Source organism: Chanos chanos, chromosome 6, assembly GCF_902362185.1.
Source record: "Chanos chanos chromosome 6, fChaCha1.1, whole genome shotgun sequence".
NCBI classification, from domain to species: Eukaryota; Metazoa; Chordata; class Actinopteri; order Gonorynchiformes; family Chanidae; genus Chanos; species Chanos chanos.
The window spans coordinates 15,949,008-15,970,871 of NC_044500.1; the positions used below are offsets into that span (position 1 = coordinate 15,949,008).

Here is a 21,864-nt window from a genome sequence, read left to right on the forward strand (position 1 = left end):
TTTCAGAGACAGCCCTGGTTTTATGCAGTGACACCAAATGGGACAGATACTAAAATAGTGGTGGATAAGAGAATATCTTTCGAGGTTATCACTGTCTTTCCTCTTGATTCCAGCTGAAAAACATCTAGTTTCTGTTGGGGTGGTGACACAGGCTCTGACAGGAGCTGAGCTGGGCTAAGGAACAGGTCTTCCCATGCTTACGAACATACTTCAGCCTTTTCTCTTCATGTAGAGCCTTGACATCAGTCCATCAGTGGAAACTATAAATGAATTCTAGTACTCTACGCAAAGATATCAGATCTCTCGCAGCGTCCGTGACTTTGGGAATTTGTATATGAAAAGGAGACATGAAGAGGGGGAAAGGACAATGACAAAAAAAAAACCACACACACACATTTTTCTCTATGAGTTTGTTTCCCAGGGACAGCAGAGGCATAGAGTGGACCTTACAGACAAAGAGACAGAAACAAGGAGCAGGAGAAAAATGAGTTTTCACAGGCAAGGAGAAAAACAGGAACTAAAACATACTTCCTAAATTGGAATGGCTTCAAGCTAGCAGTTTCCTCAGCGTTTGACTCTCTGATATGGTTCAGTTTTCAAGAAAATAGTCAGATAGTTTAGTTTGTTCCAGTCGCTATGACTGTAATCATTTGGATCAACAAGTATAACCTTTTAAGCCACATTACAAATTCTTTTCTGGAATTCCAGTTTTTGCATTGACTGCACTACAACACCCAGGAAATTATCACATGAACCCATACACAAAGAAACACACACACACACAAGCACACAGAAACTCACACACACACACACACACACTTGCACTCCTTGCAGGGAGCATGAAAAATACAACTGAAAAATAAAAAAAGGAAGAAACCACATCAACAGGTCTGTTTTGTTTGTATGTTTATACCAGTGTTTCATATTATCTTGTTTTTCACCATGTATAAAGGCAAGAGAGAGTAGGAAACATCTGAAAAACAACTGAAGCCGCAAAGAGCCGGAAAGACAGTTGCTGAGGAGCTTGTGAGTTCAATAAGACCATTTTTAGTTGCCAGAAAATGACCAACAAACCAAATGTCCTTTGCTTTACATGTTAATTGAAGAGCTGAGATACCATTTAACAATAACCCAGACAGACAACAAGGGATAATTTTGGATTAAATTGATGATAAAGCCAAAGAGACAATTCTCCCTAATGACAGAGGGTTTGGACACTCCCAAACCAAATGGTGGGTGTACAGAACACATCAAGCAGCTGGGGCTCACCGTGTTTATCATTCGCATCATTTTAAAGAATTTACAGTGTATTCAGTATAGCCTAATTATGAAATTAAATTTAGGCCAAAGCATGTTCCAGTTAATAGACATAACAGAAATAACTAGAGCTTTGCTCCACACCCTATTAGTGAACATGGTCTATATGATGATTTAAGTCAAGAGGGAATATAAATATAGAGGTTAAGCCTTTTGTACTGAATTAGAAATTATTCCTGTAAAACAGAAAATAATTCTCGATGGAAATCAAGGCTAGTGTTCAGCTCAGTACCAGGACATCTCAGACAATGGTTTTTATTAAATATTGCTTTGGTTTAATGGCGGAGAGGACAGATGAAAGCTTAAGGTGGAGTAAGCATGAAACTGATCCCTCAGTGTTTAGGAGAGTTGGGACGTGTTCGACATGCTTTACATATGCACACACTCTGGTTGTGTATTGTGTATCCACATCCACAGGAGCCAGAGACATGCAAGCGCTGACTGACAGCTCTGAGCATCTGTTCGTAACAATTCCTCTGATCTGCCATAATTAACACTGGACTGGAAAATTCTGCCCTTTCCCAATCCCTCAGGCAAGACATACCGTAAAACAATTGTGTGTTTCCAGGCATGAAAATGAAAAAAAAAAATCTGATATGATATCAAATTCTGACAAAACGACTTTATTTTCCATAATAATTTTTATTTTACATAATCTCCCATGCTGTTGTGATCCTTTGTGTTGTTTTTTTCTCTGGTTCACATGTGAAAAGCAGTTTATCCTCCTTTTGTTCCCCTTCAATTCTTTTATTATCCTTCTTTTATCTCTGTGGTGATTACCAGATGTTTAAAACATCTACATGTTTCTTAGTAATAATATATGCACCTCGCCACGCTATGGTAATAAACGTACGTTTACGCCAGCTACTATGTAGAACTCTATCAATAATCTCCCAGAGTTATCAACTTTGATTGGATCACTGTCACACCCCACAGACCTTGATCAGGCAACTGAATCTTTAGAGTCAACATTCCGCAACACCTTAGATAATGTGGCCCCACTTAAAAGGAAAATAATCAGAGAGAAAAAACTAGCTCCCTGGTATAATGAGCACACATGCACCTTAGAACTCACCACTCGAAAATTAGAAAGTAAATGGCACCAAACTAAATTGGTAGTATTCCAGTTAGCATGGAAGGAGAGCCTCCTGAGCTATAGAAAAGCTCTTAGTGCCGCTAGATCAATGTATCTTTCCACCCTAATAGAAGACAACAAAAATAATCCTAGATTTTTATTTAATATTGTATCAAAACAAACTGGGAATAAGAGCACCTCGGAAACAGGCACACCGTCAATATACAGTGGCGACGCCTTCATGAATTTTTTCAATAGCAAAATTGAAAATATCAGGCAAGCAATTCAGACTATAAATTTAAAACCAGATAATTTGAAAACTAACACTGTAGATAACAATATAACTATATCAGATCAGCGATTAGAATGTTTTACTCCCCTTCAAGTGACCGAATTAACCTCACTAATTTCTTCATCAAAATCACCAACTTGTGTATTAGATCCCTTACCTACACGTTTCCTCAAGCACATACTACCAGTAATCATCGAACCTCTTCTAAAAATAATCAATTCCTCCTTTAGCACTGGCTACGTACCTAAATCTTTTAAACTAGCAGTTATCAAACCCCTAATTAAAAAACCTGACCTTTGTTCATGCTCCAAGTTGCTTGCAATTGTAACTGCCCACTGGGTCGGCACCTATTGCACACCTGTCTGGCCAAGGAGGGGTCTCCTCTCTCTGTGGTCCTTCTCAAGATTTCTCCCATTTTCCCATTTCCTTTTTGGGTTTTTGGGGAGTTTTTCCCCCGCCATGAGGATTAAGTCAGGGGGTGCCGTCCTGTTTTGATTTTGACTGTTGTGGCCTGTAAAGCCCTTTGAGACTGTAAACAGTGATACTGGGCTCTAAATAAACTTGAAACTTGAAACACACCCCTCACAAAGAAACATGATTTACACTGATATGAACAAAAAACCATCTTCAATCATCCGTACTTTCCTGTGCAACCTACCTCCTCAGCCGTCAGGGATAATGACTGATGTACGATGACCACACTTGTTTGTTATCTTGTGACTTTTAATGGTGGAAAGACCCCTTACTTGCGTTCTAAGGACAGCCTTGAGGAAGGAAATAGGAAAGAAGTCATTTTTTCCATTAGAGAGCTAGGAGCATGTTGTTTTGGAGTTGTCTGCATTCAATGAGAGGGGGCCATTGTCCGTCCTACGCGAGGGAGGCAGCTCAGAGTGCCTGTTTTGTAGTGAGGGGGCTTTAGTTCGGCTAGACAAGGACATTCAGGGTCCCATTTGGACAAAAAAAACCTCCTCACAAAAACACACACATTGTACCAAAGACACAGAGACATCAAAACTCTGCAGGAGGCAGTTTCTATGGCAACGAATGAATTTATCAATAATATGAACTTCTCTGACGTGTTAAGGTGTGGCTGAATGTGCACTGAGACAATTAATAGAACTGTTAGCGAAATGTGAGGCTGATTACACAACTCTTAAAAGCACAAAATGTTAGATATTATGCAGATGTGATTAACATAATATTATAAAGGACTAACAGTTTAGTCTTGACAGCCAAAAACGTGACATTTTTGTCTCCATTTTGCATCCAATAATTGAGAATAATCAAGGAGTGTGAGAATTCAAACTAATCTTCAACCAGCTGCATTCTGTCTCTATGGGGCATGGGCCAGGAGTGAATTATGCTGACACAGGAAGACCACCAAGAGCCACGCAGAGAAAGATGCCGTTGGGAAGGGAAACTTTCACAGACCAAGAATATCAGCCCAAGGGACTGGCCAATTCAACATATCAATATTTTCTCTTTCTCTCGCTCTCTTTCCATTCCTCCCTTTTTTAAGCTCACATATGTTGGACTTGGCTGGAGTTCACGGGTCGCTGTGGTATGTGAGGTCGCAGCTTGGGTTGTGACCAGACTGCACACCAGTGGTTTCTTCTGTCGAGAGATTGTGTTTTCCCATAGAAGCTTCTGGATCACTGATTAACCCCCTCCAAACTGCTCTATCACCACCGCATCTCTCAGTGTGTGAATATTAATAGCACTCTCCAGATTGCTTTGGCCAGCTTCCAATGTCAACATAAGTTCAGCTGGATGCTTCAGTAAGAAGGCTTAAATGCAACCACAGCAACACAGCATTTAAATTAATAGCTCGTTACAATAATCCCAAAAATCAAACACAGCTCAAATGGAAATAAAGAGGGCCAAGAGAATGAATGAAAAAAGAAAAACACAACAACACAAATACTAGATTGGCTTGATACACAAGACATTTTCAAAAATAAATAAGATAATTAAATTATTCACAGAGCCACAAACATATAGCACTCACTGTGAGAGTTTATCAGTCTCCAAAATATTGTAGTAGTTATAGATAAATCTGTTTACACATTTCTGTTGTTCAGAAACAGTAAATGACACTGTCATTAAAAATATTAAAACACAGAGCAAACATTACCACTCATCCATTCCTGTACATCCATTCTTTTTCTTCTCCGATGAGGTCATACAGCAGCATTTCTGGAGCAGTACAGAGGCCCTGTACCTCATGACATGGAAATGACCTGCAAGTCAGACTTAAAAACATTAGGCCTAGGTGGTGTTCTCCTGAAGAAGGAATCACGTCAGCAGGTTTGCGTGTTTTGTGGTGGAATCCATTCTCAGAGGCCAATCTGAGGACGGGGTTCAGTGTAGTTAGTTTATACTCCCATGAGACTCTTAACAGAATGTTTTCAAGTTGATTTAAGGTTGAGATTAAAAGATTGCGAAAGCCTGTTGTCACCAACTATTGTTCAACATGAAAACAATCTCATCAGAAGAAGAGTGTGTGTGTGTGTGTGTGTGTGTGTGTGTGTGTGTGAGAGGGGGGAGAGAGAGAAAAAGAGAGACAGAGAGAGTAGAGGGGGGGGGGCAAAATGTATTATTATATTAATAATTAAAGTAATAGATTTCAAAAAAATCTTTAAAAAATAACAATTTCCATGAAGGGCATAAAAGCAAACAAAAATTGCATAAATTCATAAATAGATGGTTAAATGGCCTTTAACCATCTAAATGCCCCAGGACAATACACTAAGAGCATCCCTCATCCAGACAATGTGTATATCAGAATTCACAAAGCTTTGATTTCCTCTGAGGATCTGAATGTTTTTTCAGATGAGAAGCCATAGGTTCAGCTATAATAACAGTCATAGTTACTGTCAACTTTTTCTTGCAAATGCGTAAGTTTCCTCATATATGACAATGGAAAATAAACTTGTGATTAACACGATGTCTAAACAGATTGTTTATCAGGGCCGTTTCTATGATCATAGCTTAGTATCATCCAAGAAAAACATATCCCCAGAACAATCAGATCTTTTCTCCTCATCATGAAAGCTCCCCAGTGTTCTAAATTCTGTTAGCATTGTAAGCCTTGAGTAGACAATGTGGTTTCAAGTTTCAAGTTTCAATCTTAAAAATGGTAAATGTCACAGCCCTGTTAGTACCATTAAGAAACCCAGTGTCTCAGCGTCAGTTATAGAAATCTTGCTTTCCTACGGACACATAATCCATCTTAAGCCTAAGGGTCTTAAGGTTAAAAATGTATACTTAAAACTTCCAACTGGCCACAAATAACAGCAGCCTGCATAAAAACGAAGGACGGAAGTGAACTGACAATTTTTTTATTTATGTGGAAACTTTCAGTCCTCATCCTCTTTTTATGGACTGTCATTGCATGTACTTTTGAAGTTGACGTTATCATAGATTATCCACAAATTAGATTTCCAAGATGTTTACAGGGCCATAAAGTTTGCCAATGAGTGAAACAGAAAGGACATAAGAGGTTTACACAAGACGTTAGTTGTTATCCAGTTGTTGCAAGACACTCGCTATTCATTAATTGGCTATTTCTTGAGAAAGGAGAGGATTGCGAAAGAACAGAAGATCCAGTTGTCTGCTAACCACAGATAAGTGATTCTAACCAAACTTCCTCCTTAGTGTAGTTATCAGAGCGCTTGCTGGAGAGTTTCTAAAGATGACTATGTCCCAAAGAAACATAAATGTGTTTCACGTTTCAGCTTGAGGTCAGAACTTAAGCAGCTCATCCAGACACGCGACTGAATACAGCTCTTTGAATCCTGTATTTCCGGTTGTTTTAAAGACTTTCTGGTGATGCATTTACTTTGAAGTGCTTGCATAGCCTGGATTAAGTTGTCCGAACCTACAGTGCAATTTTGGGGACTGTTTACCACACACAAAGAGAATTTGAACAGATGAAACTTTCTACTGTGTAACTTCAAATTGAGGAAACACGCATACACAATGTTTACATACAGCAGGCCTCACAGACATGCACAGACACACACACACACACACACACACACATCCACAGACAGAGAGAGGATGCTGGTGCTGCTGTGTGGAGGATACTGTGGAAGAATGGGAGTCTGAACCAGTGCACAGGGTGGGAACCAAGTCCCTAAATAAAACTCAGAGGCTGAGTGGACGGCAGTCTGAGTGTGCCATCAGCCCTTTTCACTTCCTCTTTCCTGGTCAGGGAGAGGCTGCTGTTAGCCTGGCCAAACAGGGTTGGAGAGGCCACAAGTGCTGACTCACCCAGTATAGACCACTGAACTTCTTTTCTTCTTCTTCTTCTTCTCTTCATCATCTTCTCCTCGTCCTGATAAACTCAGGCAGACACACACTCATGCACAAACGTGTAACCTGTAAGACCAGAGTATTGTTGATATCATTATGGTAGACATGGCCAATCTGCTGCACCGGTGTGAAGGAAGAGCACACGGTGGTAGCAACGCAGTAACTCAGGTCTCTACACATTAAGAGGAATGCTCCTGGTTTGAATCCCAGGATATTAGCTTAATACCAGAGGGTCACAAGTCCTAATGTCTCTACTCTTCCTTTGATGCCACTGGGTCCGTCAATAAGGGATCTGTCCTCACAATAAATTGTGTGCTAATATGTTTTTAATATTTTTATATAATATGTTATTGTGAAACCTTACAAATGTATCTGCAATCAGTTGCAGTCTTAAAAAGGAGGGTTTTTTTTTAATGTGAACAGTTAAATAAATTAATAAGGGCATTGGTGTGTTTTGAAAGACAGAAAATAAATGGGGAACTCTCAAATTCTCACTTAAATCTAAAACTTTTGAGGACGGTCAGGGTGCGCATCCATTGACACCCAGTAGCACAGAGGGCTATATAAACATAATCATCAGGATCCTTTTTAAGGCCATTAGCAAATATATAGTAGCTTTTTCGCAGTGTCACACTAGGCCTATCCCACGCAGCGTCGTGGACACTATCCAAACCAGGGACTTCAAGGTCTCTCCAAACTTTGTTTCTAAACAAACTCCAGTCTTTGTTTATAAACAAACTTCAACAGTCCTCTGTAAATGACTCCCTCGATGCAATGGTGCAGTTTCACAGAACATGAAACTTTGTGAAAAACATTTCTGCGGCGCCAACACGTCCATCAGATAACAGCCATTCATATTCCATAGCCTCCTTCTCATTTTGAAGAAATCGGATCAAACTCTCTGATTACTTCTCCTTTGGCGCAAAGTCACTTTGTTGGCCGCAGTAGTAGCGGAAATAGTAGTGAGAGGTGCCCTCTTTACACTCTTTGTTACTCTAGAAGCTGACATTTTTAAACAGCCAACAAGTCACACTTAGTCGAACGCACAACACAAACGAAGAGAATGCCCATTCCCGGTCAAACAAATTTACAACAATCAGGACTGGTCAACACGTGTCATGACATGCCCGAACAGCACACCAACCTTTCATTGACCATTTCCACATCTGTCACCTACAATTACACCTTTTTGTCATGCAGTATCAGCTCAACGGTTTCTGTGACACACACACCGAAAGTCACAAATCATAACTCTAAACCACGACACATGCCCGGCAATCAGCATGTGAAGGATACATCGTAAATGGTCACAAATCCTAAGTCATAAATGTAAACCATGATACATGCCCATTAATCAGTACGACAAGGACATGTCGTAAGTCTAGATGACAAACACCTGTCCATCAACCAACTAATCAGTCAAACTGACCTGTCAGTCAAGCCTACATGGCAGTCATAAACCACAGGGGTCATAAATCATTTTGATTAACAGTGTGACAGAAAGTGTGGGATATATAGCTACTACTTGTGCTATTCTCAAAGGCTCTCGTAACTGTATCGCTGGTGCGATTGAATTGTATGAACACAAGATAGCGTTTGTATAAACCAAAAAAATATGCTCTTGGAGTGATTTTGAATTCCTCTTCTTCCATTTTTATTTATTCATAAATTTTTGTCAGGTGCTACCTCTCAGCTGCGCTTAGATACATTTCAGGCCGTCTGTTGGTCTCGTCCATAATGTTTTCAGGATTTTCTTCTGAGTTACTCCTGCCTCCACTGTTTACTCTCCTCATGTGTATTAGTCTACCTACATTTATGTAACGCGCCTTTCCTTCTCCAGCACCCAGCACTCACCTGTGTGTGTGTGTGTGTGTGTGTGTGTGTGTGTGTGAGTGAAGCACCCATAAGACATCATCTTCTCATCCACCCCTTCCTCTTTCTTCTTTTTTGTTTTTATTTATTTTCCTCCTCACCTTTGTTTAATCCCAATCCTCCTCTCTCCCTTCCTTTCAACAAAAGCTGTGGTTAAAATATGAATAAAGATGGGCTTTTCGAATCTACTCTAAATTGGCCAGTTTGATCTATCTTTTGATACTGGTCAACAAAACTGCGATGAGACAGTTTGTATCAGATTAACAACTTTAAATCCTTTTAGAAAGGATCTAAAAATGGTTGCAAAGCGTAAATCGCAAACTTTGAGATGTCTGAAAGCAACGAGATTTAAAGTCTACGTTTAACTGCAGTGATTAAATGAAGTTTGTTGTAATCGGCGAAGTCAAAATTGGGAAATAAGGGCATTGTAATAAGTAATAATATTAGTTTTCTCATAACTAATTGTCCACAGTGGGTTTTGTAATAAGTAATAATATTAGCTCTCATAACTAATTGTCCACAGTGGGTTTGTGCGCATCACCTCAGTCTGTGCAATGCACAAGGGCAGCGCTGCTTTGACTCACTTCAATACATCGTTACTGAGGCGCACCAACATGGCGGAGGCGTCAGTGTTATAAACAAACTCTGCCAACTGACAATCGATTTACGGTGTTTGTTTGGATGAGTTTACTAACGCCAAGACGCCGTGGATTTTGAGCAAACACTGCTGACTCAGGAGCTTTTTTTCCTGCAACGATATCCGTTTTAAATCAGTTTGATTGTACTTAGTCCTGCTAGCATGACAACAACTAGCATGCTCAACTATCTCTGGAACGTTTTTGAATGTAAACATCCGCCGACTCTACTACGTGCATGTACGAGAAGTGAAAGCTATGTTTGTTACTCGCCATGTAGAGTCCTTTCAAATATTTTACTCCAAGTATTAAAACTCTGATTTGGCTGCCATGTTATCTTAGAGTGAACGAGCTCAATGTGATTGCTTTTTCTGCTGAAAGTTCGATATTTGAGCAAGGCCAGTTACCTATGCCATCTAAGTATGCTATATGGCAAGTTAGCTGGCTTGCTCATCTTGGCGTAGCAGCCAAACTAATCTAAAGGGACTCTAGTTTTCTAGCGACACATGATTCAAGTTAATACAATAATTGGAATTAGGAGCAGTTGTATACTAAATTGCAAGTGCTTAACCGGAAAACGGAGCTTGTAAGCCAACGCGCTACGTATTCGCTAAGCGTTTCTTAGCATGGGTCTAGTGAGCTTTGTGTTTTGCTCAGTAGGAAAATGCATTGAAATCATCTTCTTCTTACTGGATTTAAATTTTGTGATTGTGAACTCATTGGTACGTTTACTGGTGGCATTAATCTCCTTTGTGAACAGTCTACCCATGCTACTTACAAGTTCAGTGCTTGAGTGTTGGAATCTCACACTGTTTTGTGTGCTTACTATGATTGATGGGGTGTCGTTAGTGACCCACAACATGATAGGTGGTTGGATGCAGTTGCTAGGAGGTGTGCTGGAGAGCTTTAAAATGATGGGATACCTGTCTTCACATTTACTGCTGCGCACGAGGGAGCTTCTTCATCGGGGACTGCTAACGGGACACAGTTTGCTTCGACAAGCATGGGAGGGCTGTGGAATTGTGCTCAGCCTCTTACTTTACTTTGTCAACACCATCGTTAACCTGCTTCTTATTGGTACACAGAATCTCTATGCCGTGGTGGTTAGCATGGTGGAGGCTGTATCTTGCCCCGTGCAAAAGGCCTTGGAACTGACCCTTACTGTCCTAACATTCCTCTACAGCAGTCTGGTGGGCACCTCCATCCTGCTTTGGACGCCATGCAGACTCGCCATGGAGTTCCTGAGCTCTCTTGGCCATATTTTCATCAGTGTCTTCTTGCTCAACTCGTATGGCCTGTTGCTTACCATAGGTATCATTGTAAGTGCTACAGTTTACCTGAACCCTGCCTTACCCAGACGTGGAGCTCAGCACCTACTCAATTCAGTCAACGCCGTCCCCGCCTTGCAGCGGTTGCAGAGGATTCTACACCGTCTGTGTCAGCTGGAAATGAACGTTTGGCAGCGGTTAGCCAGGCCCGGCAGTCGCATCGGCTTGTGGACCATCTCGGCGTCAAGAAATGCTGCTAGAGGAGGAGCTGGGGACACCAGACACCTGGAGGGAAACGAAGTCCACGGGGCTCCTCAGAACGATGAGGCCGAAGGGGGACAAACCGGGGGGGACGACCCGCGGCCGGCAGACAATCAACGGGACGTGGCCTTGCCCAGCTCCAGCACGCATAGGCCGCTGCAGAAAGTGCCTTCGGAAGGGGACTGCAAACGACCCCCTGCCGACAGTTTACTGACTTTGCTGCAGGAGCAAGAGGAGAGGAAGAAATGCGTCATCTGTCAGGACAGCACCAAGACGGTCGTGCTTCTGCCCTGTCGCCATCTGTGCTTGTGCCGAGAATGCACGGACATTCTGATGCGCCAGCCCATATATCAGCACAACTGCCCGCTCTGCCGTCACATGATTCTCCAGACTATGGATGTGTATCTCTGAGGAGGGAGGGCGTGGCTTGGAGAGGGAGCATATGCTTCTGATTAGTATTAGTCACATCGTGAAACTCAGGTTAATGAATCAAGACTGTTGTCTGAGTTGAGGTTGTTAAGACCATAAAGAGGCCCTAGATCTTTTTTTTTTTTTTTTTTGCCTTTTTCATCCATTCCAAATGACTTAAGCTTTGGTCACCCTCTTTTTGTTAATGAATGTAACCTTTCCCTGTTTCCTAGGGTCCAGAACTCTACCTAGACCTGCAACTATGACACAAAGCCCTCGAGTGTTTTTATATTCACAAAGCTATTTTCACGAGTTTTCTTTGTGTTGTTGCTACACTAAAATTTTGTTCCTCGTCATGGAAATGAATGTAAAACATAATAACTTGAATCCAGTGTTGAAGTATTAAGTTGTAATCACAACGAATAATCATTCCCTTGCAATCTGAGGTACATTAACGTAATAGTATAAGTGCAGATTGTGGTTTGGGTGCGTTTTATACCATCCTGATTCTGAGCCTTGTAAAGTCAAAGTTTCTAATTTGCTAGGCCTGGATTGAATAGGCTGCCTGTATTCTGACTCTGTGAACCACTTTTGATTTTGGAAACTTTTGTTGTACCATTTTATTGATTGCACAGTTTTGTTTGCAATGGAGAAATCAATGCGTGTTTCTGGTCAGTTATATATATATTTTTTTTCCATTTTGCTCATTTAGGTAACAGTCACAGTACATCAGACTTTTGGCAACATATCCTGTAAAGAGCCATCAACTGATTTGTCGTTTTGATATATCGGAAACCTAATCTGACTTTCCGCTCTTTTGATCAAAAACCAAGGCTCAGCATCCTGTGTTTATGTACGTTTCTTTGCACCCAAACGGCATTGATCTGTGCTGTGTGAAACCCAAAGCTGAGATTCTCCCGCTGGCTCGGTAATTGAATTGAGCTGTGAGCTGGTTACACCTGGGAGGGAGCGGCTGAGTAAAGAGCAGATGCAAGCTGAAACCCAGGTGACACACTGGGAAAAGCTTTTAGCTCTATGGTGTAGATGCTCTGGGAAGTGCCTCTTAACTGCTTGCATCCTGTTTCCTGTCAACTTGGATCACTAGTTTCCTCGGTTTGTTCTTTTAAAATACAACTCACAGTTAAACACTGTTTTTTTTTTTTTTTTGTGTAGTGCTTTACTGGTCATGATCTGTATTCATTAAACATACACAGCCCTGTTAATTATCAGAATTTCTCTTAACACGCTCAATCCTGTATGCCAAGGACAGAAATTAGATTTGTTTGAGCTGCAGTATGTATTATTGATCATCCTCATTCAAAGCACATTGCACTGGCAAATCTTGTTTGGACATCACTGTGCAGCGATTCGGAAGTGTTCATATAAAACAGCTTGTATTTACTCTTAATCGCAGCTGTATTTACTCTTATTCGCAGCTCATCATAACCTGTGTCATTGTTTGGGGAGCATTATTCAGCAGACGATTTGAGAAACACTGTCGTTACAGGTCGATGTCCCTCATCGGCTAACATTTGGTTTTTCACTGCGATAAAAGACACAAAAAGGGAAAATTCCTTTGGTTTCTATCCTCGGCCATTTAGCAATAACATCTGCAAACAGCACTATCTTTGGAAATAAATGTTCTTTGAATAAATACATTCCGTTCTTTTTCCCGGGGAAAAAAAAATCACATTTAGCATCTAGTCAAAGCTGTTCCCGGTCCCACAGGCATAGCAAGTCTGTATTTGGTGGTGAGGATTGTTTAGCATCAGTTTGGGAAGTCTTCCATTATAAGAGGCTCTGATTAGATATTGGACAAAAGTGTTGTCACTTTTTCTTTTTTTTTGTGTTTGGCATGGTGAGGGTTGTTGTTGTTGTTGTTGTTTTGTAAACATGCAGCATTTCCATGCAAATGAATCTTTTGTTCTCCATGCCATTAAAGTGTTTTATGTAAGCACTAATCATTGTAAAAACAGAGAGAAATACTGAAAACTAAACCGAAAATTAAAGTACAAACCCGTGAATGTTCTTTACGTCAAAGATGTTCTGACGTGGCCATACTGGTAGATGGGGGTGACTATAGATTTGGTTCAAGTTGTATTGCTAAGAGACCTGCTTAAATGAGCACTATTTTTCTGCGTGTGCTTTTCTCTTAGAGCATACAGTGCCCTTTGCGCAGGTGGAGATGCTTGAATAGATTTACTGTGTCTACAGTTTTCTTTCAGTGGTTCATACGCCTTAATAAAAGTTCTTCCATTGTTAAACTGTTAAAACTTCCATTGTTCCATTGTTAAAGTCCACCATTCACACTTATGGAATTATGCTTACTTAGCATCACTGTGGTGTGGCCCCTCCTCCTCTCCTTAAGACTAAAGGAGTTCCCCTTTTGAAAGTTTATATTAAAATCACTTATATTTTTGACAACAGACATGAATATCTGACAGAAAAGAATGATATTTTAACTTTGTGTCTTTACGCTGGCACGATTTAATCTGTTATTCCATTTTTTGTAACCATAGAAGAGTACTTGTACCCAGTGCACAGAATGCCACCCTGGGACCTGAAAGTTCATTGGCGATTTGATGGGATGTTACATTTCTGTACTGTCCATAACTAATCTTTGTTCTAGGTCACTGAATACTTTGACCAAATTTGGAAGTCATTATAGCTTCTACATCAGAAATTCCATTTAGGGTGACCTGTGACGTTTTTTCTTCCCAAATGGCCCCCACCATTCCCAAATATTTTTCTGATTACTCATGAATGGATTCTTTTAGCGTACGGAAGTAACGTGAATATGAGGAACAATCCATTCCACTCGTAACATCCTGCTCAGTGGGGAGAGCAAGCCAGCGCAGGACAGCTGAGGATACAGGAGAAAGGAACTGAACAGAGGACTCACAATGGGAGTCACTTCTTCCTTCAGAAACTGATTCATCCACAGCCTTCTCTTCTTCTCGTACCTAAGTCCATTCTAGATATTGTCTCCTTGAATAACACTTTTCCGCAAAACGCCCGTCGGGCGATGCTAACTGTGCGAATCAATGCACAATGTCTGTGTTTCACTCTGGTCAGTCATAGCTTAATTCTGTCATTTTGATTTTACCTCACGTTTCCTTGGGGTTTTTTTTTTTTTTTTGGTTCATTTTAGGGGCATGTGTTCCATGGTACTTGCTGTAGTCTGTCAAAGTCGAAGAATGAATGTGCTGAAATGAACACTGGTTGTGACTGCACTTATAATATAAACTGTGCTTTTTAAAAAAAATAACATGACGTGTGTGAGTTTGTTGTCTGAACAGTGTGACAGAAAAAGCCCTTTCAGCACTCTGGACAGCTCCTGAGTCAGGTGTTGCACCTCCAATTAATGCAATTTTGAACTGAGTTTCAAAAATACAGTTATTAAGCCAAATTACCTAATTAAATACACCACAGGTATATGCTTTAATGACAGTGTGAACAGTTCTACTCAGAGACAGAAATTAGAGAGAGGATTACAAACTAAATGTGAATACTCGTGTTAAATCTCAGTAATTAACAGGTTAATTAACATTTCATTTGGATCATTCGCTGCAAACCTTTAAATGCCTAAAGCTACATTCTATGCCCCGTGGATATACATACAGAGTGAAATTTCACAAAATCTCTTGAGATTGTAGTGCATTATCAGGTCATATCTAGCTCTGACTGCATAATGTAATTCTGTTGCATAATAGTGCTGAACATGAGGATGCCTCAGATGGTTATTATAGTCATGGGTAAATGGGAAAAGGTTTAGTTCGCTCAAGATGACCTCTCTCACTGCCTGTTAACCCTACTTGGCTTTTCTCTACAGAGCTGGGAAATACCTAGTATTCCCTTGAGGACCAGATGTCTTTTTCTCTAGCGAAGCATCTTCATGATGAGTCCATCTCATCATTTACCTTCTTACATTTGCCTTTTTATTTTTTTTAGAAACTTAGTCTCTGATGTAATTAGTACATAATGGGATTATGTTTAAATCGGAATATTTTATAAGATAGGAAACAATGGTTGTGAGTGACACAACATGCAGGACTTCCTGTAATTCCCAGTCTGTTTGCAGTACAATGGGGGGCTTTATGGAAAATGTCCTTTAGCGCAATGTCCTCAAAGAGATTCTTTGTGTCTCTTACAGACATCACATGACTCTGCGCTCATGGTATCACCTAACTGTGCTGGTTTTTATCACTCCAAATCCACAGCAAGACAAATCTAATTGAAAAGAAAATTTTAGACATGGGAATGTTGATTTTATTTCTGAAGGCTATTGAACTTCATCTGGTTTGACAGCAAATGTAATTCAAAATGTCATTAATGAATTATGTTGCTTATAACTGTTTGCAAAGAGGATGTGACTGCCTCTTATGCAGTTTCACAGAAGTCCACTTGACCCAGTGATTCACAGTCAATGCTTTTCTGTGTGTTGTGTGTATAAAGTAGCATCGAACATCCAAAATCCCCAAGAGGCCACTGTGGCTTGGCAGTGTTTGTGCGACAGAGACATATCACACACACACTGAGACAAACGCTGCTCTTCAAGATAACAGCGGAGAAATCACACAGAGCCGGTCATTATGTCAGTGCCAAGGCATAAAAATAATACTAACCACACTAGTTTTGATATAACAAAAAAAAAAATGTAAAAACCTAGAGGCAGTCTAAATAATCTCTGTCACAGAGCAATGACAAAGCACTGTACAATACAAGCGGTTATTGGTTAAAATGAATGAGAGAGAGCAGAAGCCTTATCGGGGAGTGGTGTCATATGTTCCCTCTCCATGGAAATGTAGCAGGGCTTTGGAAAATGAGTGGGCTGAATGTAGAGCAGCTTGCTACTCCGCTCACTGTCACTGACAAGTCAGAAGGACAGAGATCCAACTAGGGTCAAGGGTTCGTTTATTTCACATATCGAACATGTCTATGTCCCGTTCCCCCCAGCCCCCTGGCCACGGGGGGAATCTTCAGCGCATGAGCTTGAGTTTATCTTTCTAGTAAGCACTGCAAAATTCCTGTCTCCATACCAAAGGGAATACAAGAAAAGCATGTATGCTACTGACACCCACTCATGGATCATAACTGTCCCTCAACAAATATTAGTTCAGCTCTTCCTCTGGATAACACTCCCTGAGAGAAAGAACATCATGTCATGGGTTTTATGGTTTGTTTTATTGTGAGTGACGTACTGTATCTTCGGTCGACGTGAGACTGTGAAACAATTGAACATGCACAAATAATTGCACAGACTTCGCAATAAAACTGGAACCTGGAGAGTAATCTTTGATTTTGTTACTGTTATTGTCTATCATTAAATTGAGAATTACTGAATTTTTAAGTAGATTTGGATCATAAACTGTATTCTGTAAGGAAAATTGTTCGTTGTGTAATTAGAATTTCTCAGATCTACAGGCTTCCCTCTCAATGTGCTGTTTTCGGAGACTCTTGGGAACAGATGTTTCACCAGCGCTAGTCAGAGGGAGCTGCAGGATGCGCAAAGCGTCTCCTCATCTGATCTGATGAAATAACGCCCCCTTTTGGTGGGTTTTATTAACCCAACCTTTTTAGCAGTCTTTTTACCTTGAACACGCAATTGTTACATTCAGCGTTCAGAGCACAAAAACATTATTTCACTGGAGTATATTTTTTGCTTCTTTTTTTTTTTTTTGACATAGTTCAAAATATGTAACTATTCACAAAATGACAGGTAATGTCTTAAATGAAAATCTCTTAAATAACTCACTCCAATACCCCCTCTGTGCTGTTCACTTTAATTTATACAGCAGTAGAACAATTAACCAAAGCATTTATGAAAAATCCGAGATGCATCAGTCAGTTATATCCATCAGATCAACGTTTACTCATTCATAATTTAAAAATTCATAAAGAACTGGGATTTTCCTGACTAGTTACACGCAGCATTAAATATCTGACTCCAGCTCTCGTAGATCCTCTCAAGAGGACTAATATTTTGCAGGCTCCGACCGTGCAGGAACGAGGGGGGTGCTCCTCATTCCTCTCGTCTTTTTGAGCTTTTGAGTGTCGAGAAGTCAGTCCTTTGCCACCAGCTTTGGGAAAATTTGGACGATTTGCTTTGCCTTAAATCAAACATATTCAGCAGACAGAAAATCTGCATTCCAGGTGCCTTGGCTGCGCATGGTAAACACTTATGTTACAACTTGGAGTGTGTAAATGCAGATGTTTGGTGAAATCATTAAGTTTAAGAGGACCCACAAGTCTGGAAAAAATGACACAACTATGACACTGTAGTGTAATAAAAATAGTGGTTAATACAGGGTATCATATTTCATGTCTGTGTAACCATACTACTATAATGTTTGACATTATCAGCTTTAAGAAGCTTCAGATGACATAAAATGAATTCCTGTTCTCACAATGCCTTCAGCTTTGTCCTTACTGAAGTGTGGTAAGGACAAAAGAAAAAAAACAGAACAAAACAGTGGAATTACTTTTTCTGACAGCATAACTGAAGAATGTAGAAAATGTCTGCTCCTAAATTACCAGCTACTTTTTTCCAAATGAGAACCATGATTTTAGAAGATGTTCTAACACTTATTTTGAAGTTTCACATGTGAAACTTGTCTGAATCATTGCATGTGATGACTTTGGATTAATGGATTTTTTTGGTATTACCGAACCTGTTGATGACTGCTCAACCAAAAAAACTATCTAAAAAAAACAAAACAAAAAACAAAACTACTGAAATGACCAAATGCTGTAGGCCAAATACTGATCAAAATACTGATCGTTGTCTGTTCTCAAGAAAATAGAGAGGCAATAAACAGCCGAAAAGCACAGCTGAAAATATAACCATGTAAGAGTGAATATATATCAACTCTCCATTTTTAGTTGACCTGTACTGTGTTTATATGTGCATTAAGACTCTGGGAAAAACATAAACTCTCAAGATGCAAAGACAGCTGAGTTTTTCCAGTCTGAGTAAACCAGAAACCCAGTGAAGGTGCTGTCTGTCTTCGTGCTGGCATAGAATCCAGTGTACTCTCCCAGTGCCATCTGCACCCAGACCTGATCGCCCGGGATCAGATGAAGAAGAGTTCCCCCGGACAGTGAAGCAGGCTTGGACCAGTTCCCAAAAAACTGGAAGTAGGAGGCCACGGTGTGTCCGTTCTTCATCAGGTCGAACTGGAGGCTGGCCCTGTAAACTGTGGCATGGACGGCAAAGTAATAAACCCCTGGTACCCTGCAGGTAAAGCGACCAGTCTCCGGATTATAATCTCCCTGCTCATTTAGCAACACCTTGTCAAAATACACCGCGTTCCCCGCTGCCACGGGGGTGGTGCGTACTTCCGACAGCTTGGCGCTGAAGGCAGATTTAGGGGCCACAGCGCATTCTCCTGGGGAGCCCCTCTCTCCCTTCTCCCCCGGGTCTCCCCGATCCCCCCTTAAGCCTCTCTCACCTGACTGACCTGCGAGACACGGCCGATAAAAAAAAAAACAAAAAAAAAAAACGTCAAGTCATTGTTTCCGTGTTATTTTATGGAGAACGGTCGACGAATAAAGCTTAGACGTTTTGAATGATGAGTTGGTCATACCTGGCTCTCCTCTGTCCCCTCTCTCTCCTTTCTCCCCGGGTGGGGCATCGCGCCCATCTCTTCCGTCCCGTCCCGGCTGGCCTGGGCTGCCATTCAACCCCGGTGAACCCGGAATACCCGGGCTGCCCGCACACAGACTGGGAATCTTATTATCCTCCAGAGGATTGGAAAAGTTTGCCAGAAGAACAAGTAGGAGAAACAGGAGTAATGTCTGGAGTGGTGTCATGTCTACGGGGAAGGGGAGAGATACAGTGAGATTTGATTTAAGAGACATAAACAAAGTTCTCCATGCATGTGGTTTCTTGATTGTGTAGCTGTCGTTTCATGCGGTAGGTCTGTGGATAAATCTATGAATAACACAGTGGTATGCTCTCGGCAGATAATGTAAATAGCATCACACTGCACGTTACATAATCTCCTCTCTTAGTCATTAGCGGGAGGATGCCAGAGGAAATTCAATAATGGATCATAATGAATGAATTACGGGTTTAACTAGAAAAGTGATCTGCTGAAAAGCATATAAAAACGGAAAGTATGTTTTCATAGAACAGCACTCATTTTCACAAAAAAAAAAAAAAAATCACTCAATTAATTAAAGGAATAAAAGGAAATTGTGAAAGAAAAAAAAGGCAATTTATACAATGATTAATGGAACATATGAACTACGTTTTTGTTTGGCCATAAATAATCATAGCCAGGTTTAAAATATAGAGGGACAGATAAATAAATGTTAAATAAAAGTGAGATTGCATATTAAACGGTAATAATTTTTCATTAGTAGGTGGAGAATGTACTGAGGGTGTGGTTAGTGCCTTCAGTGCTCCCTCAGGCCAAGCATTTCCCAGACTTTATGTCTGACAGTAAATCAGTGGGCTTCTGTGAAGTTCTCCTGCCTTTCAAACAGCTGTTTTGTGTAAAAGTTTAGAAACTGCTGATGAATCACATTGAGAAATCCTAAGCAAAGAGAGAGAGAGAAAAAAAAAACCAAAACAGGCCACCCAAAACAAAACAGAGAACTGCAGCAGACACGTTCTGTTCACGCTAAAATCCTTTATTTCATTTTTGCTCGAAACCACAAGCTGACCATCATGTTATCAGCAGGACCAAACATCTCTGTGTTTCTTTGACTGTTGGGTCAATAGAGGCAGCACCGCCCATCTCTCTGTGTTGGGACTCTAAGGAAACAGCTGCCAAAGGACAATGTGTCTGCAAAGCAAATACCGTTACTCCTGCGTAGAGTCTGCTGCAAGACTGAGGCAGCCAGTAAACATCCACACTTACTTTCTCAAAAACAGTACTGTAGATCAGTGCTATAGATTATCTCTCCACTGATCAGTGCTCTGCTATGAGGCCTACGCAAGAAAACATCTGTAAACTGACCTCTTTCTGTTTTTCTCTCTCTATCATGACCTGTTATCTTTCTGCTGAAACACTATCAGAAAATGTCTGTTCCTTGCAATGTCTTCTTAACCGTCGAATAAATCAACTCTACTTTCTGAAAAGTCTCTGAGTCAGAACCATTGATGACATGTCTGTGGAGTTAAAATGATCTTTTTTTTCCCCATTAGTTTCCAGTGTTACCAACTGTCAACAGTATGTAACATTTCACTCCATAGGAAAATCATATTTGTCATGCTGCATTGCTTTCAGGTATGTTGTTATAGTGTTTCTTTTTAATCAAGCCTAGTAAAAGCACAGTAAAGTCATTGTTTGATGAGCCCACAAAGCAATTTAAGACCACAGTGATATTAGTCTAAACATTGTCATGAGGTTTTAAATAAAACTTACTATTTGGATGTCAAAAGCTTCACAACAGTCTCCAAGGAAGGAAAAGCAGGGAAAACAGTCAAACTTCTCTTTTCTTGTCCAGAGAGTCTGGGAAAAAGTGAAAGCTCTCCGTCTCGAAAGGAAACAGCAGAGAAAGCCAATTAGAAAGAGAGGGAGGGTGTAAGACGGGCTAGAGAGAGAGAGAGAGAGAAAACGCTTGTGGAGAAGGGAGGGAGGAGATGTGGAATGTCTGAAGGTTGTCCAAGAAAAAGAATGAGAGGTAGATGAACTTTATTAGGATAAACACTATCCAGTTTTTGCAGAGTGAATGGATTTTAGAGCGATTAGTAATCAGCACATAAACAGTGTCCGGAAAACATATCAGCAAAGAGTTGAGCTGATGCTTACTAGACACGGTAGGCTTTAAATTGAACCAGAGTAGAACCAAACAGTCATGAAGGAAAGTGTCACCAGACTCATTTTGCACACACGAGACAGTTCACCAAACTCTCAGAGTAACTTCCAGGTATGGATAAAACCCTATTGAACTTTGACTATGCAAAGCAACATGGTAAAGGAACATGGGTCTTAATCTTTTTTTTTACAATACCTAAGCAGAGCCTGCAATTTAACATAGGCTTTCATGTTCCAAATCAGCAGTTAATGTTCATAGAGAGATGGCTTGGCAGTGTGAGGGAACTGGATAGCTGATTTCTCTCCAAGAGAGAAAAAAAGACTGAATGAATTGTTCTAGATGTATGTAACAAACACTCTCCTTTTGTGTTTCATTGAGGCCTAGGACTGGGCAAATTCCAACCCATCAAATATTCAAAGAATCTCACTGAAACCAGTGTAAACAAATAATCTCTTCAATTCATTTTTTTTATGGCTTAAGCTGTGTCTAGGGATTCCTCTAAACTCAATCATCTACAATTCGAAGCCCCTTTGGTTTATACTGAACTTGCCACATCATTAAATTCACGGGAGCCGTTTCAGAAATTCCTTCTGCGAACAGATTTAATTGGCCCGCGAGGAGAGAGAAGTGTGTCAAAGCAGATTGGTTTTG

At 40.5% G+C, this 21,864-nt stretch overlaps 2 protein-coding genes across 2 annotated transcripts; one reads left to right on the top strand and one right to left on the bottom strand.

Annotated features, from left to right (window-relative positions):
• The first annotated feature begins 10,134 nt into the window (after positions 1–10,134).
• rnf26 (ring finger protein 26) lies at positions 10,135–11,463 on the top strand. The gene has a single exon (XM_030778583.1). It carries the CDS (start codon positions 10,135–10,137, stop codon positions 11,446–11,448), a length of 1,314 nt encoding a protein of 437 aa, XP_030634443.1. The 3' UTR covers positions 11,449–11,463.
• Positions 11,464–17,282: 5,819 nt separating this feature from the next.
• On the bottom strand, positions 17,283–20,880 carry c1qtnf5 (C1q and TNF related 5). The gene is made up of 3 exons (XM_030777161.1): positions 20,820–20,880; positions 19,032–19,259; positions 17,283–18,905 (listed from the first exon to the last, which is right to left on the bottom strand). Exons 2-3 carry the CDS (start codon positions 19,255–19,257, stop codon positions 18,382–18,384), a joined length of 750 nt encoding a protein of 249 aa, XP_030633021.1. The 5' UTR covers positions 19,258–19,259; positions 20,820–20,880; the 3' UTR covers positions 17,283–18,381.
• Positions 20,881–21,864: the final 984 nt, after the last annotated feature.

What these genes read in the sequence shown, in the direction of transcription:
- rnf26 (XM_030778583.1), top strand. Translation starts at nt 10,135, where the DNA reads ATGGGTCTAGTGAGCTTTGTGTTTTGCTCAGTAGGAAAATGCATTGAA.
- c1qtnf5 (XM_030777161.1), bottom strand. Translation starts at nt 19,257, where the DNA reads ATGACACCACTCCAGACATTACTCCTGTTTCTCCTACTTGTTCTTCTG. An exon ending in AGGGGACAGAGGAGAGCCAG is followed by an intron (nt 18,906 to 19,031) that starts GTATGACCAACT and finishes CGTGTCTCGCAG; the next exon opens with GTCAGTCAGGTGAGAGAGGC.